Source organism: Hirsutella rhossiliensis (genome assembly GCF_020360975.1).
Source record: "Hirsutella rhossiliensis strain HR02 chromosome Unknown scaffold00008, whole genome shotgun sequence".
Classification (NCBI taxonomy): Eukaryota; Fungi; Ascomycota; class Sordariomycetes; order Hypocreales; family Ophiocordycipitaceae; genus Hirsutella; species Hirsutella rhossiliensis.
Window position 1 is genome coordinate 589,389 of NW_025408674.1, and position 15,968 is coordinate 605,356.

Genomic DNA, 15,968 nt, shown 5'->3' on the forward strand with positions numbered 1-15,968 from the left:
CGTCTCTAAAGACGATCAGATTATATTTCATACGAAACGCCGCTTTCGTCAACCGGTCATCGAGTTCAACCCGATTAAGGAGGACTCTCACGCCTCCAACTTCACATCTTCATCTGCACCTCGCGCAGTGAAAACAGCAGATGCTACGCTTTGGCATAAGCGCCTAGGCCACTTGAACGCTCAAGCCCTAGAGCGTCTTGTTGAGAACACGACGGGTTCGAAGATCAAAGGCCCAGTTACCATCGATTGCACCGCGTGTTCCCTTGGGAAGGGAAAGAAGGTCGTCTCTCGCCGAACCCCTCAAAACCGAGCCCCCAGACCATTCTGGAGAATCTACGTTGATATCTTCAGTATGAACACCTCATTCAACGGCAAGGAAGCTGTTCTTCTTATCAAAGATGAATTTACAAGCATGATCTTCATCTACCTTCTGAATGACGCGACACAAGGGTCCGTTATGACTGCTTTGAGAAACCATGAGGCAATGATTCAACGCCAATGGAATCTCAATATTTGCATTATCCACCGTGATAACGATCGTTCTCTTCAGAGTGCGTATGAGAGCTGGATCGAGGAAAAGGGGATTCAAGATGAACCTTCTGCCCTTACACTCGCTCAAAACGGCTCTGCAGAGCGATCTGGGGGTAATATCTGCCCAGGCCAGAACAATGGGAATTGATGCCAATTTACCATCTGATCTTTGGCCAGAGACTTGGAAAGCAGCAGTGTTTTTGCACAACAGATCGCCCATGCAGAACCACAGCTTCCGAACGCCTTTCCAGCTGCTTCATCAGTGGCTGCGAGACAACAACAGAGACATAGGCTACCAGCAAGACCAGCCTGACATCACGTTTCTCAAGGCATACGGCTGCAGAGCCTATCCCTTGACACCCCAGGCCCTTCAGAACAGACAGAAGAAGGACCTAAAGACCGACCCTCACACAGAAATCGGTTATCTCGTTGGATATGATTCCACGAACATTTTCAGGATCTGGATTCCGTCCACATCAGAAGTCCGAAGGGTCCGAGATGTGACCTTCAATGAAAGCATCTTCTATGACGGAAATGATCAGCCACCAGAACCTATCCCACAGCGCGTGGAAGTACAGCTTCCAGCCCACATCGAGGACGAGTCGGATTACGAGGAAATCCCCACTCAAATCGATGAACCTGAACCTGACCCCGTTGAGCAATCTCCTCAACCTCAGACCAAGGAGACGCCACCACGATTGTGGTACAACCCGAACCATCTGATCATGAGGACTCGGATGATCAGGATGAGTTTCATGACATTCAGCACCCATATCCGACACCGGACCCCGGTCCGAGTGACTCTCAGCCACGGCGCTCAGCCCGCACTCCAAAGCCTCGCAAGCTCAGTGCTTTTTCGACCAACACTAAGGGTCAATTCCACAGCTCTTTCTTTCTCGGCAGAGAAGAAAACTTCACAGACGACACCTTCCTCCCGAACCTACGACGTATAAGGAACTTCGCACCCACAGATTTGGTCCTCAGTTCAGAGAAGGAGCCCACGCCGAGTGGAAAGCACTCCAACAGAGAGGAACCTTCAGAGCGGTCCCCAGAGACCAGGTCACGGGCAAGCTTTTGCCACTTACCTGGGTCTTTAAGTATAAGTTCGACAAGCATGGCTTTCTTACAAAGTTCAAAGCCCGTCTTTGTGTTCGAGGAGATCTTCAACAGCTAGGTGACAAGGACACCTATGCAGCAACCCTTGCAGGACGTTCTTTCCGGATTCTCATGGCCATCACCGCCAAATTCGACCTTGAGACCCGACAGCTCGACGCAGTTAATGCCTTCACAAACGCCCTCTTAGAAGACGAGGAGGAGGTCTATGTAGCCTTCCCAGACGGATACTACAGACAGGGATGGGCTCTTCGCCTCATGCGAGCCCTCTATGGCCTCCGACGGTCCCCTCTTCTTTGGCAGAAGGAACTCACTGCTGCATTCAGAGAGCTTGGTCTTACACAGTGTCCCGACGAACCCTGCATCTTCCAGAACGACTGGCTCACTGTTTTCTTCTTCGTTGACGATATTGTTTTCCTCTATCGCAAGGAAAACGAGGACGCAGCTGATGAGATGGTTGCAGCCCTCAAGAGGAAGTACGCGATGACAGACCAAGGGAATTACAATGGTTCCTTGGTATCAGACTCTACGTTGCTAGGGATCTAGTTTCTTTCTTCAGTTTGCACTGCCCACTAGCCAGCACAACCTGGGGTATGTCACACATAGGATATCAGCCTCCAACAGTCTGACCCCTATTCGCACAGTCCGTTTCCACATTTCCCACAGAAACTTCTAGGAGGCATCATCAACGCATCAGTGGCTTCCAGATGATCTGATCAGATGCTTCCATTCACTACCATTCCCTTCCATTCTCATATTCAGGCAGTCTATAAAGATCTCGCCTCTTTCCCACCTTAGATAGCAGAATCAAGAGTCTTCCAGTCCCTGATCTTTATGCCCACTTGCTCATCCTCCGTGCGATACTGCGATTGTGCTTCACCCTTCGCATAAATGGCACTACATACACGAAAACTGGAAGAAGGAGTGGGCTGACTCGTCAAAGAAGCTGATGGAGACACTGTGGGATGATTATAAACCTGTGGAGCCGCCTTCTCTATCTGAGGTTCCGTTGACGACCACGAACGAGTTCTTGAATTGGAGAAACAAGCACCTACAACCAGCACTTATCACAGACGAGTACGAGCGATATTGTAAGTCTGAACGGGTTTATGGGTTCACAAGCGCCCTCGCATGGTGGCTGGAGGAAACACAGCAAAAGAACTACCCATACCTGAGCAAAATGGCGGTGGATATACTGTCAATTCCCGCAATGTCTGCTGAGCCCGAAAGACTCTTCTCTGGGGCAAAATAACCATCACAGACCGTCGAAATCGACTTGGGAGTGATGTAATTCAGGCATTGGAGTGCTTGAAGTCATGGTTTGGGATACAGGATTTTCAGGGTGACGATATTTCAGCAACGACGGTTGAATAATGAGGGTCACGTGGGATATACGGGATATGTTGGATCCACCTGTGCACTAGGCACCGATCGCGCACGTATAACTAATCGACCGCGCTAGTCACGTGCGAGTAAGAGGTGAGACACAGGGAGGAAGGTCTTTGCACACAGTTTGTATGGGACACGTTTCCCTAGTTACACAAGATATAACCAATTGAACCAGTTCGAATAACCTCACTGCAGTGAAGAGCCTGTCCACACTGATCAGTGTCGCCCGGCAAAGGTGACACAGAACAGCAAGACGGAAGAGAGCTAACCTATCGTCACGCTCTGCAAAGCGAGCTCCTGACGATAGGATAGTTGCTACAACGCGCGGATTGCTACGAAGACTCTGCATCAGAGCCCACTCTAGTTATCCAACCGTGCCTAAGCTTTGCTGTCATCAGCGACCCTTAGGCGTGCCCTATCGCACATTGATAACCTCATTGACACCCTGTGCCCTGTTTCTCAGCACACAGCCTGTCAATATGTCTGACAATTCATCTGCCGCACTAGCCCCGGCAACAGCCCAGGATACCCCGGCCAACGTGTCTCTCGAAGACAGGCAACTCGTTGAACGGAACCTGACGATCGTGGAGCTCCTTCACTCCCGATCAGGCATTTCGACGCGGATTTCCTCAACGAACCTATCACCCAGAGCTCCTCCCTGTCCACCGCAACAGCTTCTTCTTAGGCTGTGTGGCAACATACACGGTGGATAAACGTAACCACGGAATTGCCCTGCTTGGGGATCTGTATAACGACTTCACGGGATGGAGCTATGATGACTTCGAACTAATCAACCCACGCCTTAGATCAAGACTCCGGACGCTTCTCAGAATTAGGGGGATCTATATGGGCAAGGCCAACTCTAGCATCTCTCGAGCTTTATGTGGCCTTCTAACAAGTAACGAACTTCCTGAATGGGATGAGAACGAGTTGCTTGGTCAAGAGGTTGCTGAAAACACCGTGGCATATAAGGTGAAACAGAAGCTGCTCCAAGGAACTGTTAAAGCGGCTATATCGTCACCGGCACCGGTAGTAATCCAGCAGCCAACTATTACCCGACCGGCGGAACCGGAATCCCCTCAGATCATTGAGACCCATCAACCCGCTCAGCAAGAGCCTCAGCATCAATGGCGCGAATCCCTCGGTATCAGCAGACGCTCCCCGTACGGACTACCAACTTCCGAGATGCATACACGAGCATTCCACCTGTTCGATTCGAGAACGAGGAAGTTGAGGCCGATCTCACGATTAGATTCATTAAGATATGGGACAAGAAACTAGCCTATACCGGCGAACCATACGATATCTTCGATGACAAGATCCGGAAATTCATGAGCGTGTGCCGTCAAGCAAACATTCCTCCGTCTAAATTCCATGGTGTTTTCCTTCGATTCTGGCCAGGAAGCTCAGTCCTTCTTTCTACACGAAATCAGCACTGATTTAACCTTCGCTGAGATGTATCAGAAGATGAAAGAGCACTTTGACACCGAAATCAACCAGAAGATGTATCATACCCACTGGAGCACCCTCACCTTCAGCCGACTTCGGGCTGAGATGCCCGGTAAGTCATCTGACGAGGTCCTCCAGGCCCTTCTTACGAAATTGCGGCTCTGTAGGAGAGCACTCGGGGATAAGTCTGGCGGCGAAGGTGGCCTGATCGATGCAACGCTCAGGGCGTGCCGTGGTGTGCCTGAATTCCGACTCGCGATATACTCTCCCGCACCTACATTTGAGGGATTGGCATCACAGCTTCGATCATCGCTATCTGCCATGCAAGATGAACGATCTGAACAACCCAGTGGCCAATATCCCCAAGACCTGGATAGAGGACATGATCAGCACTTCGTGGATCGCAAATTTCAGCGAAATTCCGGCGGAACAAGAGGTCAATCACAAAGGCGTCAGCCAAATTGGAAGAAGAAATGCTACGTTTGCGGCAAGGAAGGTTGTTTCTCAACGAGACATCCTGAAAACGAGAGAAAAGCAGCCAAAGAGAAGTATCTACGAGAGAGAGCTTCACGGTCAATCTCGTTCGTATGCTATGTTCTTGGCTGACTATGAAGGGGAATCACAGGATCAGGATGACTCGAGCACCGAGGAATCCGATGATTCTGACTCCTCTGACCCTTATGAATCGTTCTACGCTGCTGCTACCTTCTGTCCAACGAAGCTTTCCATCATCGGATCTCTCAGTAGGCATCAAGTTATTCAACAGTGACGAACCCACACAATTCATACTAGATCGTTACTCTCAAGACTCGTTCCAAGGAATCATGCCGGACACAGGTGCGGCATGCATATCGACGGAGGAATCGAACAACTGCGTGCTCTCCAACGAGAGATGCCCCAGTCCAATTCCGTGATGATCGCAAGCCCGAACCAGTTAGATTTGGTGCAGGAAGATTGGAAACACCACTTGGCGTGATCACCTTGAACACACCAGTGGAGAGGTTGATTTTCATATAGTCAACGTGCCAACGCCATTCCTCCTATGCCTAGCTGATATGGATCGGCTCGGCGTATATTTAAATAACGTCACGAACGAGCTCGTTGGCAATGGTGTGAGCGTTCCAGTGATTCGAAGATGGGGTCACGCGTGGTTCTTCTTGCGGAAACAAGAGGCATCAGTGGCATATCTCACGGAGGCTGAATTGCGGCGCCTCCACACGCGTTTTGGTCATCCATCCGTGTATCGGCTGCACAAGCTGCTGAATTCGGCTGGCCATGATGTGGAAATCGAAGCTCTGGAAATGATCAAGAAGTTCTGCCACTACTGTCAGATGAAATCCGACCCGCCACGAAGGTTCAAGTTCAGCTTGAAGGATGATTGTGACTTCAATTACGAAGTCATCGTTGATGTCATGACATTGGGTGGCAGACCAGTCCTCCATGTTGTTGATCAAGCCACTGCCTATCAGGCAGGAGATTCCTATCCAACATGACGGCCAAGGAAACGTGGCTCGCGTTGAAACAATGTTGGATGGATACATACCTTGGACCACCCGATGTGATCACTCATGACGCAGGCACGAATTTCGCTGCTGCCGAGTTCCAAGCAGAAGCGAAATTGATGGGAATAACGTGTCATCAGGTGCCTGTGGAAGCACATTGGGCTGTTGGGAAGGTTGAGAAGTATCATGTGCCCGTCCGAAGAGCATATGATATATTAAAGGCAGAGCTGAAGGATACCGTGAGCCCTGATCAAGTCCTTCAAATGGCTTTCAAGGCTGTCAACGACACAGCCGGTCCGGATGGCCTCGTTCCAACCCTCCTCGTCTTCGGTGCTCTGCCTCGAATGACGATGGATTCGCCGCCTACACCTTCCGCAATGGCAAGAGCTAAGGCGGTGTGGCGAACGATGTCAGAGCTGAGGAAGATCAACGCCCAGAGGAAGGTTCAGACCGCGTTAAATACGCGTAATGGGCCTGATACAGCGTTGCGCCTGCCCCTATCCCTGGCGCTAGGAAGCGAAGTTCGCGTATTTCGCGAGAAGCACGGATGGCAAGGCCCATATAAAGTGCTCGAGGTGACGGATACGGAAATCGCAGTTGACCTGGACAACGGACCAGCGAAATTTCGCAGTACATGCGTCCAACCGTACTATCGTCACCCGGAATCGCTCCTTCCTCAGTTGCAACCCGACCCTAGCCCTAGCCGCACAGACCCATCAACACAACAATCACTCCTTCCTCAACACAATCCGATCAACAACATCCTCTTCAAAACCCTCTTCCCTTCCACCCACAACTCAACAACCTCTTCCTCTTCCTACCACAGAAGACCAACCCAAACCTTTCGAATACCCTGAGCCAAAGAGGCCGCGCAGGCGTGGCCGACCTAGGAAGGATGCTGCACAAAATGGCACATCAGAATCCACTATTGTTTGCTCACCCGTTCAATTTATCGTTCATCATGAAGCTAATGCGTTTCTTGTTCGAAAGAAATGGAACATCTCGGCCTAGCCAAGCGGCTACGAGCTGAAGGAAAGATCACAAGCACCGGTTTCCCATTTGAAGCTTCCGACACACTCGAGCTCACGAACCTCCTCGCCGCTGGGGTCATTGTACCCGAAGAATTCGATGCGAATAAACATGGTGGATATCGTGTCTTCAAATCACGAATGGTCAGAGAGGTTAAGGAAGAAATACTGCAACGCCATACGAGAAATCACGCCTCGTTGTGCAAGGATACAATGATGATGGGAAACGTGGGATCCTCACACAAGCCCCTACCATCAGCCGGCCCGCACAACGCGTGGCCTTGGCCTTAGCACCGTTTCTCTGCACACGGGATATGTTCATCATGATCAGAGACATCACGATGGCATACACACAATCCCAGACCAAGCTGGCCCGTGTCATCCTTGCAGCCCTTCCTCAAGAACTCAAAAGAAGATATCCAGAGGAACAATCCTGCGAATCGTGAAGCCGCTATATGGCATCGCAGAGGCAGGAGCCCACTGGTTCAACACATATCACGACCATCACTGCCGCAAGCTTAATATGGAAACCTCTTCGTTTGACCCGTGCCTTCTGATCACGGCAAACAACATCGCCGACAAGGACCTGTTTGGCATCGCGGCCTTGCAAACGGATGACACATTCATTGTTGGCACAGATGCATTTCTCAAGATCGAGGAGAAAGAACTCTGCTTTAAGGCCAAGCCAAAAGAGATTCTCCAAGAAGGTTCCATCTGCGACTTTAACGGCAGCCGCCTGACCATACAAAATGGCTGTGTCATCGTCAGGCAGAAGGGCCAAGCCCAAAACCTCGAGGAGATCAATCTTCAGGCATCAAGTAGGCATCAGGATTATGCTGCTCAACGCGCCCGGGGCATATATCGCTTCGATTTGCCAACCCGAAGCAACATACGATTGTTCCGTTGCGGCACAAGCCCAAGAGCCCGTTAATACCGACTTCAAGGCTTTGAACAAGCGGATTGAATGGCAGATCAACAATCCCGACCGTGGCCTATGTTACATACCCATCGATCTCGAGAGCGCGAAGATCTTTGTGTTCACCGATGGATCATTCGCCAACAATAAGGATTTAAGCTCTCAAATCGGCTTTGTGATTATCATCGCCAATGAGACCGCGCAATCAACCGATTCATTTTCCATCCGCGGAAACATTCTTCATTGAGCTCAACTAAATGCAAGCGCGTTACTCGAAGCGTTCTTGCATCAGAGATCTATGGATTGACATCGGGCTTCGATCTCGCATTTGTGATCAAGCAAACGGTCAATACGATCGCACAACGCCTTGATCTGAAGCAAATCCGCTCGTCATTTGCACAGATTCATATAGCCTCTATGAGTGCCTCGTCAAACTTGGCACCACAACAGAGAAGCGACTCATGATAGATATCATGGCGCTGAGGCAGGCATATGAATCAAGGGATATTGCGGAAATCCGTTGGGTCAACGGCGCAGATAACCCTGCCGATGCTATGACGAAGGCATCACAAACAGCGCCCTCACGCAGTTTATTAGCGACAATCAGCTAAACGTGGGTGGAAGGATTCGTTCATCGCAATAACACAACAATTCTCGACGAGATTTAATCGGTTTTCGTTCCCTTCTTCTGCTTTACCGTCGTTCTTTTATTCCATTCACATTAACGAGGAGATCCTCGTGTCCATATTCCAACGTGGGACCGATGGAATCAGCTAGCGCATCCGGCGCTCGAAATGCGGCCCATGATGGCGTGTGGCAGAACACACCCAGTGTGGGGAGGAGAGCTACAGTCAGAGCACACTATCCAACATAGTGATGCATCGTGGTAGGAGTTTGTTGGTGTTCTTGTTCGTGTTTTTCCTATCTCATCTTAATTCGCTGTGTTTGGTGTGTTTTGGTGGATTGATTAGTGCGCGATCATCGATTTAGAAAGAGGTTCCAGTGTTGGATCCACCTGTGCACTAGGCACCGATCGCGCACGTATAACTAATCGACCGCGCTAGTCACGTGCGAGTAAGAGGTGAGACACAGGGAGGAAGGTCTTTGCACACAGTTTGTATGGGACACGTTTCCCTAGTTACACAAGATATAACCAATTGAACCAGTTCGAATAACCTCACTGCAGTGAAGAGCCTGTCCACAGGATATATTGTTTTACTGGCAATATATTTGGTCACTGGCAATACAATACAATATGGACCAATGCCATATTGCGCAATACAATACGCACCTCTTGACAATACAATAATATTGCGAGGGGTCCATATTGCCAATATACGTATTGTTTATATTATTAGCAACACTGATGGACACACTGGATTCAACGGAAAGTCTCCCTAGCAAGGCAAATCAACATCGAAAAGGACTACCAAATCATCCAAAGCATCCACCCCTTGACTGCGGTCCAAATCGCTACTCACCTCTCTGTGCCCACTAAACGCACGCCAATTGACAAGTGGGTACGAGAAAACGTCGAGGAGAATAAATGGCCAGATGTTAAATCCATCGCCACATCCACGTGGCTTTGCAAACAAGGCTATTTATCGCTATCTTCTGCGACAGACTCACGAGAAAGGACGTGAAGAGTGGGCAGACCGTATGGTAGGCACCATTAAAGATGCCTACTCGCCTGCCAAAATACCAGAGCATACTCATTGTGCCTGGGGATTGAAAGAGAAGGCGTGTGGACTGCGTACTTCCGTGGATTTTCTCTTCGGCAACCACATGTTGTTACGATCAAGCAACCGGAGGCCTATTGAGTTGGCCGACTGCTTCTGTCTTGAGTGTCCTAACGAGGGCGTCCAGGTTCACAACAACCCAACCTACGCCTTTGTTGTGGTTATGAATCAAGGCAAAACTAACCAGAACGGCCGAATCGAGTATGGGGCTTGCTTGAGGCATCGTGACCCTTATGCCTGTTTGGTTGGCCAACTCGCTTTCTGGCTTTTTTTTTGTTGGCAGGTTGAAAGAGAGCCATTTCCGGACTTCTCGCGTCCCGAGACATGGTATAATATTAAGATTGTCGGGAGGTCTGTACTGCAGTAACGCAATGGGTTGTATTCAAGATGTCTAGCTAGGAAGGGAGGAAAGGGAATGAGGGGGCACACTACGTGCCCTTTATACACGGATCCCTTAACTCAGCAAGCTCAGGCCATTAGTAAGGTCATGTGATGTCCTCGAACAAATGGCCTGAGGTCCGTGTCAAATTACACGATGCGCCATTGCGCTAGAGAGGCTATTGGCCTGCTGCAGGCTTCCTCGCGACAGCCTGTTCTGAGCGGGGTGCACGGGAGCGGTGAGGGACCTCAGGCGCTTGCCCCAGGGCGAGGCAGGAGCGTTTGCAGCCGAAGTCCGCCCAGTTCCGACGCTGGCGCGCCGGATCCGCTGTTGGCGTCCAAGGTTGCTTGCTCGGCGGGCGTCGGCGGTACATACGATTCCTCGGCGACGGTGGCTACGACGGTGACAGCGGCCGAAGCCCGGGACTTGGTGTCTTCGTCCAGGATATCGAGGAACCGGACGGCCTTGATGACGATCTTGAATGCCTTGAGAATCATCTCATCGAGGTCGTTGACGTCCTCCGGGGTTGAGAGCGCCCTTCTGACACTTCTGCAACCGTTTTACCGTTTTGACCAGCAGCGAAAGTTCGGAGAGCAGCGACTTTCGAGACCTTCAAAGCGAGTCGCTGCGCAAAACTACGGAGACTCTCTGTTCAGGCAGTTTGTGCGTTCCTACATTCAACAGGGCGGCAGGTTAGACGGCTGTGCTCGGTGCCGGGCGGCAGTCGAGACATACCAGGAGAGAGCGGACGCCGGCGATGATGCCCTTCATGAACTCTTGGTTCCTGAAGATTTCATTGTCGTCCATGGACGTGCTCTGCAAAAGGTCCCAGAAGTTTAGAAGAGCGTTGAGGAGGCTGCGCATGTCGTCGGGCTCGTAGGCATTACAATGGTTTGTGGGCAGCCAGCCCCTGGCGCCCGTGGCCAGCAGGGTTCCGTCTGCCCATCCGTTGGTGTGGACCGAGTGCACCAAGACGACGTCTCCCTCGTCGAGCGGCAGGGTGACGCTCGACTCGGTCATGGCGCAACTGGGGCTGAAGGGGAAGAAGGCCCGTAGGAAGTTGTGGAAGAGGGGCGGGTCGACGGCCGCCTCGGGCGACAGGTCCTCCTGGGAGCCTTTGGGAGTGGCGGGGGAGGTCATGTGGGATTGCAGATAGAGATTGACGTGCTGTTGCGACGAGTTGCACGATCCATTGGCAGCGTCTTCCAGCTGGGACGGGGGTATCTCGAGGGGAGCCACACAAAGACTGGCTCGCTCCGCGAGATCGCTCAGCATTGCGCTCGCTGGGGGCGGCGAATGGGCTACTGTGGTATCGGACTGAGATGGTCGGGTGGCCCTTCGGAGATGACATGCTTTATATGGGGCCGCGCTGTAGTCCGATGACCGGATGACGGGTCAGCCAGCCTCGGGGCCTGTGACTCCAACAGGTTTGTTAATGGGGGCCCTGGCACAAGGGAGTGAACTTGTCCACACTTTAAGAGACCTGGGACGAACGAGACTGGCCGAACAAACCGCTAAACGTCGCCGGAGTATGAAGAATAAACAGCTACAATCAGGAGGGGTCCTTACAGTAGCCCAGGCACGTAACATGGTTCAAGAAATGCAGGATAATGACGTGGCGAAGACTCGGCGGGTAGATGACAGGGCTGAAAGACAGTACCGTAACGGGTGAAGAAAATCTATTATGGAGGCCGCCAAGATATCCAGAAGATGGAGGCTTGGAAGAACGGTTACAACCGATTTATGTAATTGATCAGGAGGGCTGTGGCCGGCTGCTACGGCGGGCTTGAAGATAAAGATCGATATTCTGTTCATTCGGGTGATCTGTTCATTTGGGTGTCCAGCACCCCACTTTATTGGGATTCGCTTGGGCTGGCGAAGAGAGCATGAACATACCGGTAATGCATACAGTACCGTACAGTATGCGAGCCCATATAGAGCAAGAGAAGCCTTGCCTCACTTTGGAGCTGATTCGTGAATTTCATCTTTCTCGTAGTTAAAGCTATCGATGTCGAGTCGTCAATCCAAGTTCATTGTGGGTAGAGACATGAGTCGTGGGAGTTTTACTGACTAGCTGGTGGAGCCGTTGGACCCCAACGGGAACTCCGTCGATGATGGTACTACTCGTGCCCGCCCCCACCTTAGTGGGTGAGCCGCCTGGTCGAGTCAATCGCAGCTAGTTCGGGGGCAGTGCATAACCTTAACCTTATGGCATCCGGGGCCGTCCCCTATTCATCGACGAGTCGAGATTACCTACAGTGGGTCCCTTTTCGCGTGAATCACTAAACGGGCTGTCCTACGATGCTGGTCCATATGCTTCCATTCCTGGGTTCGCCTGATGTGACCCGCCCATGTTAAAGTTCGGACCGATTATCGCGGCAGGCGCGCGTGCCAGGGTCCGGAGGTGACGATCAGGCTGGCAAGGACCGCAGGGTTCAAGGTCTAGAAGCAGCTAGTTGGGCAAGATAGCGATGCGGTGGGGAGGGCCCTAACCTCCATGTCGCATAACATGAGGTGCTAAAATACTTCGAACATCCGTTAAATTGCCAAGGCAAGGGCTTAACGGCTGAATGTCCAGCCAGGAAGGCGAAAGTGGTATACCTGCCATTCAACTTTCCTGGGGAGACCCCTAGAACCCCCTTTCGCCTGCAGCGGGCAACCAGCTGTTAAATCGCTTCAAACCTGTACTTGTCACGAATAATCCCACGCTGCCATTCTAGCGAAAGTGGGAGCCACCTGTTGATTGCAGGTGACAACGTCAATTAACGCATATATTCTACGCGACAGCACTAAGAGAATTGAGTCATAGTCAAGACTCCGAAGGAGTCTCTCTACTGCTTCCTGGCAGGCACAATCTAACTATATACGATATATCGAACCTCCCCCTTCCCTGTAGCTTATAGGAAGACGTCGTTTAGTCACGGTAGAGTGGTGGATACGGTGGATCGCTCAGCTATTGAGCCTGACGCAGTGACGCCGTTGTTGGTCAGCGAGGCACATCTTCATCCTGCTTTGTAATTAACCGTAAACGCAGCACGCAGGAGAGACGAGTTATCGTTAGCTGCAGTCAACCGAGTACAATCCGTTGTCGTACGGTATGAGCGGGCGATGCGAAAGGCCCTTCCTACTGAACAACCCGATGAGTGAGTGCCTCGATGATTCGCGACTTACCGGTCCCGCCCTCGCCGCCGACGAACTAGCAGAGCTAGCCGACGTCGCCTCCGTCGTTTTGTCGCGTCAAGTCGAGCTGGCGGCATACAATTAAGAAGGCAATCGACTGCCTTCTGTTTAGCGTCAGTCGTTTTGCCAACTCTCTGCCCGCCGCGGAGAATGAGGTCGATGGGCCAAGTTGGACCTGCATTCCCGCGTCCGCGTCGCCTGCAGTGTTGTCGGAGTCGGCCGTCGTCATATCGACATCGTCCTCCCCGAAGCCGATCATCACCCTCCGCAGCGCGGCGCGGCGGTCGCTTTCCCGGGCCGCGGGCATGCTTTGTATGCCTTGGATCATCCTCTCCCTCTCCTTCGAGGCGCTCGTCTGCTGCGACCTGATGGCCCTGACCTGATCCTGCGGTGGTGGTGCGGCCCCGGAAAATACCCGCCCCGGCATGTCTATCCGTCTCGCCCCTCGTTCGGGTTCCATGGTGGCCTCGAGCTCGGCCGCCGAGCACAGCGTTGATTGCTGAAACCGACAGAGCTGCTGCATCATCGCCATGAGCGCTGGCGACTTGGCCGCCACTTGATTTGTGCCCACTGCACCTCGGACGACGTCGATCAGCCGCGTCGCGTCTCCGATGCTGTTGGACTGATACGTCGCTGTAGATTCTACGCCCGCGTCGTCGGTCCCACCCTCCTCTACGTGTGCGGCCGTCGGATCGCTGTCTCCGGATGAGGCTGCCCATTGCTTGGCGTCACGCTTTGCGTCTTTGGCCGATCGTCGAAGCAGCTGCACGTTGTCGACGAGACATGATATTCTCGGGGCCATAGCGTCTCGCGCCCGCGCCCAGATGCTGTTGATGTCGCCAGTTTCTTCGCGCAGGAACCGCTCCCACGGCACGAACAGCGCAAGGTGCTGCAAGGCTGCCCTATTAAAGGTGGAGGAGGATTAGATTGGGAGTCCAAAGAAAGCCGTTGTGGTGGATTGCGACTGGTTAGAGGAGGTGGTGGAGTCGGAGACGGAGACAGCTTCGGTGATTGAGGTCAACGTATCTGGGCCTCCGCAGCGCACCACGCGACAGGGTCGCGTCATAAAAAAGACCAAGAACGAATTAGTGTGTTCAATTCTCATTCAAATGATGTATCTTTTATATCTATATGTCCATAGTTCGCCGAAATATGAGCAGTTCAAAAATCAGATTTTTTGGTGAGGTTTGTCTCATTTGGCGGAGCATAAGGGGGGGGTGAGCAGAAGGGGGGGTAAGCATGGGTACTCCGTACAGTTCAACACGTTTGTTACTTGACTCCCCCAAGCCCCACAGATCATCTTACGCTGCGCCAACCGTACCACTGTTTTCGCTTCATGACAGACCTGCTTCAAGGTCAATTTCTCCAAGTGTTCAGCATCCTATTCCCAGCAACTGAAGCGCGATGTGTCGAGGTTGAAGCGTGGTTGTGTTAGTCATTGATGGTGGTTGGTACGCCGATTGTGTTCTCTCATGACGCTGTTCCGTGTTGACGGGCGGGAACCCGGGTGTACCCTGTTCGCCCAGGGGTGCCTCCAGCCGGCTTCGAACCGACCCCTCTGCGACGCAGAGGCTCCAGACGTGTCACCACTACTAGGGGGCCTAAAAGTCGGCCGATCCCCGTAACCGTTCCACAGTCACGGGGGGGCCGTTGACCAAGGAAATGCGCTTTGACCGAGGAATCTAGATACATGCATGCCCCGCCATTTTTTGCGCGTTAGGAAGTCACTCCTTTCCCTCATTAATTGCACAATAGCTTGCTTTAATGCACACCCGTCACTACGATCAACGGCACGTATCGCGATACTTTTGTCTTGGTGTCTAAGCTATTCGTCGAGGTTTCCTTGATCACTTTAAATGTGCCTTGTGAGTCCCCAATAGTAGCTAGAGAGGTGATCTGAATGCCGTCACTTTCAAGGCAGAGCGCCTGACGGCTTGCGGCGCGCTCGCCAGCCTCGTTGGCCACTGAGAGAGCTGCTGCCGCCACAATCTCACGATCATAAGACTGTGGCCATGTAATGGTGTTGCTGCGCTTCCAGCCGCTGTTGAAGGCCTCGCGGAACGTTGAGTATCTTGCACACATCCACTCGTTGTTGTCAAGATAGGCAAGCCGGTGCTAGAATCGATCCATCTTTGATATTCAGCATCTTTAGATTCCGATGAGTCCATAGCTGCAAAGACGAGCAGATTTGACTAAGGTTTGAAGCTTTGGCGTGGTATTACCGAAAGGTCGTGATGACGTTGTTCATCGGAGATATTACGCAATAAGGAGGGAAGTCTTATGCAATAAAAGGGGATGTGGTCTAAAACATGTCTACCTAGCAATAGATGTATCGCGCACCTATTAATAAGTCACTTTTTTTTTTCCTCGGTCAAAGCGCATTTCCTTGGTCAACGGCCCCCCCGTGACTGTGGAACGGTCACGGGGATCGGCCGACTTTTAGGCCCCCCTAGTAGTACGAAAAAAAAAGGTCGTGTTACGTACCCAGGTTAGGTACCTAGGTAGGTAGGCAGCGTGCATCTACGAGATGCAAATGTTCCCTCCTGCCTGAACCCAGCCCATCATCACCCTCCAATGACGCTCGCCATTGCGTGCCGCCCAACTAACGTGCCTGGGCACCCACCTACCGCACCGACATGCAGAGTTCCTGAGGGCCGGCCATCGTCGACTTGTGCCATCATGACCCCATTCGGCTGCTGCATCAACAAAACCAACAGGCGCCATCTGCCATTCCTGGGAACT

At 52.0% G+C, this 15,968-nt stretch overlaps 3 protein-coding genes across 3 annotated transcripts; 1 reads left to right on the top strand and 2 right to left on the bottom strand.

The window, feature by feature from the left end:
• Window positions 1-749: 749 nt before the first annotated feature.
• HRG_07320 (reverse transcriptase (RNA-dependent DNA polymerase) domain-containing protein) lies at window positions 750-2,190 on the top strand (the record flags this gene model as incomplete). The annotated part of the gene is made up of 3 exons (XM_044865791.1): window positions 750-1,370; window positions 1,435-1,854; window positions 1,948-2,190. 3 exons carry the CDS (start codon window positions 750-752, stop codon window positions 2,188-2,190), a joined length of 1,284 nt encoding a protein of 427 aa, XP_044718755.1.
• An 8,104-nt stretch (window positions 2,191-10,294) lies between these two features.
• On the bottom strand, window positions 10,295-11,321 carry HRG_07321 (variant SH3 domain-containing protein; the record flags this gene model as incomplete). The annotated part of the gene is made up of 3 exons (XM_044865792.1): window positions 10,295-10,595; window positions 10,686-10,717; window positions 10,782-11,321. 3 exons carry the CDS (start codon window positions 11,319-11,321, stop codon window positions 10,295-10,297), a joined length of 873 nt encoding a protein of 290 aa, XP_044718756.1.
• Window positions 11,322-13,251: 1,930 nt separating this feature from the next.
• HRG_07322 (PIF1 protein) lies at window positions 13,252-14,028 on the bottom strand (the record flags this gene model as incomplete). The annotated part of the gene is made up of 1 exon (XM_044865793.1): window positions 13,252-14,028. The coding sequence occupies one exon, from the start codon at window positions 14,026-14,028 to the stop codon at window positions 13,252-13,254; it is 777 nt and encodes a 258-aa protein (XP_044718757.1).
• Window positions 14,029-15,968: the final 1,940 nt, after the last annotated feature.